Source organism: Bison bison, unplaced genomic scaffold (genome assembly GCF_000754665.1).
Source record: "Bison bison bison isolate TAMUID 2011002044 unplaced genomic scaffold, Bison_UMD1.0 scf7180017864280, whole genome shotgun sequence".
Classification (NCBI taxonomy): Eukaryota; Metazoa; Chordata; class Mammalia; order Artiodactyla; family Bovidae; genus Bison; species Bison bison.
The window spans coordinates 7,888,923-7,894,280 of record NW_011494852.1 but is presented as its reverse complement, the minus strand read 5'-3'; the positions used below and the strand labels follow the sequence as shown (position 1 = coordinate 7,894,280).

At 56.1% G+C, this 5,358-nt stretch overlaps 2 protein-coding genes across 2 annotated transcripts in view; both read right to left on the bottom strand.

The window, feature by feature from the left end:
* Positions 1-688, bottom strand: part of SHKBP1 (SH3KBP1 binding protein 1) — a 12,647-nt gene extending 11,959 nt beyond the window's left edge. The window contains exons 1-3 of the mRNA XM_010849239.1: positions 561-688; positions 267-320; positions 106-151 (exon numbers count right to left, since the gene is read on the bottom strand). Coding sequence (XP_010847541.1) covers positions 106-151; positions 267-320; positions 561-646 — 186 coding nt within the window. The 5' untranslated portion in view covers positions 647-688. The remainder of the gene's footprint in view (positions 1-105; positions 152-266; positions 321-560) is intronic.
* A 384-nt stretch (positions 689-1,072) lies between these two features.
* SPTBN4 (spectrin, beta, non-erythrocytic 4) overlaps positions 1,073-5,358 on the bottom strand; it is a 78,872-nt gene continuing 74,586 nt past the window's right edge. The window contains 4 exon segments of the mRNA XM_010849331.1: positions 1,073-2,093; positions 3,671-3,713; positions 3,876-4,049; positions 5,233-5,356. Of these exon segments, the coding sequence (XP_010847633.1) occupies positions 1,935-2,093; positions 3,671-3,713; positions 3,876-4,049; positions 5,233-5,356 (500 nt within the window). The 3' untranslated portion in view covers positions 1,073-1,934.

Sequence of the window (5,358 nt, the reverse complement as noted above, 5' to 3'; positions counted from 1 at the left end):
AAGATCTGCGGGGAAGGGAGACAGAGAATAGATGGGGCAAAGAGCGGGGCTGAGTGGGGCTCCTGTCCCTCCTCCTACCAGCCGCCCCGTTTCAGCTCTACTCACGGCTCCGGTCTCATCTTTCAGTGTCGAGATGCGTCCGCTTAGAAGACTGCAGGGAGGGGACGCAGAGCAGGTGTCACGGGCCGGAGTGTGTGTGAGGGGAGATGAGATCTCCCCATACCCAACCCTCCCGTCCCCCACGCTAAACTCGCTTCCCCAATCACCTGGAGAAGAAGGAGTCTGGGATCCAGGTGAGAGTCTGGCGAGAGGTACTGAATCTGTGCGGGGACGGGGAGCGGACGCGAGATGACGGAGGATGAAGAACGCGGCCCCCAGTCTCAGCACCGGGTGAGTTTCTCTCCCTCCCCCAGCATCCATCCAGGCTCCCGCGCCTCCCGCGCCTCCAGCAGGGGGCGGAGCAATCCTTGATGGACAGAATTCCCCCCGCGGGAGAGGCGGGTACTCCCAGCCGGGTCCCCGGCCCCGAGAGTAATGACTCAAGAAACTCTTACACTCACCTCTTGCCTCCCACATTCAGATGAATCACCTCTCCGGGAGGCCCCCGACCTGGGACCCCGTCGACTGCAGGGGCCGCGGCCGCCATGGCCCCCGGGCTAGCCGGCCGGCCTGCACCCGCTTCCGGGTGTGTATCCCGCCCCCGCCCCCACCGCGTGCTCATTGGGCTTCAGACTCCCAGAGCAGCTGGCGATTGGGCAAAACGCTCGCCCATCGCGGTTCACTTCTCCGCCTCCTTAAAGGGTCCCGCCTTTCCTGTCCTGGACGGGGCGGACCGAGCGGCTCCTTTGGGGAAGTTTAGTTACCACGGGTAGCAGACCGTTCCTCATCCCTCTGGGATTCCCAGTTTAGGAGTGGCATCTAGGTGCTTAATCGGGAACACGAGTTTAGACCTCGAAACTAGTCCACACCAAGAGGGACATCTAAATGTCCTCCGTAAGACAGTTTCTCCCTGTCGCTCCACCTAATCCTCCTGGGCGCAGCCCATGAAACGCGAAGAAACCACCATAGACCGTCAAAGCCAAAAGATTTATTATAGGTACATAGAGTGTGCGCCTGCCACACCTCTCCTCACCCCTGGACCCCGGCGGCTTCTCCAGGTGGCCATGGGGGCTGCCCACAACCCAGTTCCCCCGCTCCCCAGGAAGGTGCTCCAGCCAGAAGCATGCAGGGGGGAGGGCTTCCCCTCGCCCCTCCCCTCACGATGTCGTATTTACAACTGGAGGGGGGAGGAGAGAGGAAGACAGTTTTGAGCTTTGACGCCCCTCCCATTAAAAGCCTTCGCGGATGCGGGGCGGGGGAGGAGGAGGTCGACGTTTTGCAAAAATAAACTAAGGAATTACCGCATGGCTCTGAGACAGCGGAGTGCGGAGGCTAGGGGCCCGTTTCACGCCTCCTTCCCAGACAGAGATCAAGGCAGCATTGGAAGTGAGGTAAAGGCGGGGAGGGGGCGTCCCCTCCCCACCCCCTAGCACCCTGGATGGTCCAGGGGACCTCACCAGCGCCCCCATGCCCGTCCCTAGGGCGGAGGGGGGGACGGGAATTATCGCCCCTACCATCCCAGCTTCGTGGGGCAGGGGGCTTGGCTCAGCTGGGCCCTTACCCACCCCCGGCGCCCCCAAGCTCAGTTATTGCATAAAAATAATAGAGCCCCAGCACCTGGGGTGGGGGTGGCGAGCGGGAAGGGGCCGAGATATGGCTATAGGGGCAGCAATCCCCCCACCACTTCTTGGGGTGCAGGAGAAGTCCCGTCCTTTCCAGTGCCAGTCATGGCGCATCCTCGGTGTTGGTGGGACTAGGGGCTCTCTTCCGCCCCTGCGGAAGAGAAAGTGTCTTTGTGCCCACGGTGCAGGGAGGAGGGTCGAGAAGGTGGGAAGTCACTTCCGGCGCCCGCTGGCCCTGCGCTCCCCTGCCTCCCGCTTGGGGTTGCCCTCGTCTGTGGACGATGTGGTGGGTTGTGTCTGGCCCCAGCGGGCGATCTCGGCGTGTTCCCCAACCGAGGCGGCCACAGCCTCCAGCCAGCCGTTCATCTCCTCCTGGAGGGAGAAATAGGGCACGTAGTCTATATTTGGAAGAGAGGAGACTGAGTAATAGATGAGTCTGGAATCTGACTGCCCACTCTGAACCTCAGCTTCCTCATCTATTAAACGGGGTAATAATAAAAATGACAACAAGGATGATGATGATGTAAACAGTTACTTAGTACTTATTTTGTGCCTAGCTCTTCCTTAGTGGCTCAGACACTCTGCAAAGAATCCCTCTGCAATGCAGGAGACCTGGGTTCGATCCCTTGGGTTGGGAAGATCCCCTGGAGAAGGGAATGGCAACCCACTCCAATATTCTTGCCTGGAGAATTTCATGGACAGAACAGCCTGGCAGGGGACAGTCAGTCCATGGGGTCACAAAAGAGTCGGATACGACTGAGTGACTAACACACACACAGTGTTCTAAGCATGTCTGTGGATCAACTCACTTAATCCAATGCAACTGGATTATATCTAACTCCCACTATAAACAAGAAACAATAATATCAGCAGACACTGTATTTTCCCAGCTCAGTAAGTATTCTACTTGTATCAACTTATTTAATTCTCATAATAACCCTATGATGGAAAACTATTTTTACTTCCATTTTAAAGATAAGTAAAAGAGAATAAAGGCCTACTTCATAGCCTCTTGGGAAGATGAATGGGTAGCAAGTGTTACTATTTTCAACATCTCTTCAAACCACCTCTGTGCCTGCTCCTCCTCCCTTTACCTTTCCCCTTAGCCCCAGTCCCAAGATCCACTCACATTCCTTTCTCTCACCTACCTCCTCGACCCCTCCCCACAGGCCTGTCCTGGTCCGGCCTTGTGCTCTCCCACCTAGGTCCCTGCCTTGGCCACCTCCTGTGCTTCACTCCTCCATTCTTGCCCTCTCCAATCTACCCTGCAGACTGGTAGCCAAAGGATCTTTCTTATGCAGCACTGTAACCTTCCCTTGCTCAAAACTCTGCCACGGCTTCCTCATGCCCTTAGAATTGTTCTTTTGTTTGTTGTTCTGTTTTTGCAGCTTGTGGGATCTTAGCTCCCCGACCAGGGATTGAACCCCAGCCCTCAGCAGTGAAAGCAGAGTTCTAACCACTTGACTGCCAGGGAAGTCCCTCCCTAGTGTACTTAGAATAAATGCCAGCCTCCTCTGAATGACCCAGTGTCCTTAGAGATCCAGCCTCAGGGAACCTTTCTAAGAAATTTCTTCCTTGAACTGTCCTTTAGCACAGTTAACCCTTTGCAATTCTGTACCTCTGTTTCCTTGCACTTGCAGTTTTTTTTTTTTTTTTTTAATCTTTTAAAGCTAATGCCCTCCTAACTTTTCAGTCTCATCTCAGAAGCCAAGACAAGGAAGTTGGACTTTATCCTGGGGCCTCCAGGCAGCCCTTCTGATCCTCTCTCTCCCACAGTTTGGCTAGGAACTTCTCAACTCTCGTTGCCATGGGCTTGCCCATTCAGCCCAGGTAACTCTGCCTTGCACTTTCCCTTTTCACAGCCCCATCACTCAGGGCCAGGAGCCAGCCAGCCAGCCAGCCAGGTGGTTCCTGAGGTCGGAATAGGGAGAGAAAGGAACGGATCTCACCTCATCTTTAGCCTGGAGCAAAAACTCACTGCCGTCCTGGGTCCTGTGGGAGAGGACACAAGACTTGGGGGCTCCAGGACCAGGGGCCCAGCCCACCCATCCACCCATCTACCCATCTACCGACTGTCCTCCAGGGGAGCACGGTATTGTTGGGAGGGGGAAGCTGGGTCTGGGAACCTCCCACCCGCCCATTGAGGGGGCTCACTGGAGCTTGAAGACATGCTTCTTTTTCTTGTAGTCACTAGCCACCTCGCTGGTGGCCTTGTGCAGGCTGAGCAGCGGCTCCCCGCCGTGTGTGCCCCCGGATGCCGGGCCCTTGGCGTCCTTGTAGAAACCCAGCTCCCCCTTGCTGAGCACGCAGTACAGGCTCACCCATGACCTGGGGCGATGAGATGGGGCTCAAGGCAGAGTCGAAGCACTCTGCTTGGGTATTCTTCATTGATACCCTCCGGGGATCGAATATGCCTGAGCCTTCCTCCCTCTGGGCCTTTGCCCTAGTTGGGCCACACGCCGGGAGTACTCTTCCTTAGGAGTACTCTTCCTTACTGCAGTTGTGGAGCTGAGAGGAGTGTCTCAGTCTCTGGGAACCAAGCCTTTGCCCAGACTGGCCCCTGCTGGAACTGCTCTTCCTTATCCCCTCCCACACTGAAATTCCTGAAGGCAACACTTAAGCTGTCTCCTCCACAAGCCTTTGCTTGGGCATGTTCCTTGTTACTCCTCCACCCCTGCTCACCCTCATCCCCAGAAGGGCTGATCTACTGGCATAGGTCTGAAAAGAGGAATTCTTATCTCTCCATTCAACCAAAGCCCCAACCGAAGAGGAAGTCTCCCACAAGCAAAATACTCCCAAGGGGCCCCTTGGTCTCAGTACAAGGAGGAAAGGCTAACTCCAAACCCCACAGACAAAACCTCAATCTGTTCCGCCCAACTCATTCTGCTTGTTCAACTCTTCCCTTTTGGGCTCCACCTCTCCCTAGATTCTGACTCCCAGTTGGACAAAAATGGGTTGGACAATCCCGAGCTGGACTCCCAAGAGTAGACACATCACTGTCAGGCCCCCCATCCGGAAGGAAACCTATATGAGGTGCCCCCCACTCCTCAGTTTCGGATCAGTCTTTTATCAGACCCTTTCGCAATCTGAATCTGAAATAAATGCACCCACCCTAATCATTGGCTGAAGGACCTCTCCAGGCTCCACCTCACAGATCTTGAGAACCCTCTAGACTAGACCCCACATATAATTTGCTGTTAGCTCTAGTTTACTCCTGGGTTGGTTGATCTGAGACTTGAGTAGCAATAACGCTTTTTTCAGGTCTCGTCCATCTAAGCTCCGCCGGCTCACCCTCCGCCGGCTCACCCTTTGGACACGCTAACCTTAAGCCCCGCTTCTCCGGTTCATTGCTTGACTCTTTGAAGTTAAGGCCCCCCCTTCTCAGGCCCCGCCTACCCCACCACGGGTTGGGCGCCCAGAGTTTGGCCCCACCCCCTCTCCAGGTCCACCTATTCATTCATTGGATACTGAGCTTGGAACCCGCCTTCCAAAACCCCGCCCACACGCTCACCGGTTGGACGACTTGCGGTTAGCGTCGAGCTCGCGCTTGCGCAGCAGGAAGCCCTCGTGCTGCACTGTATGAGTGGGCGGTGGTGGAGGCGCGGGGGCGGAGCCGCCCTGGGCCGGGGCGGAGCGC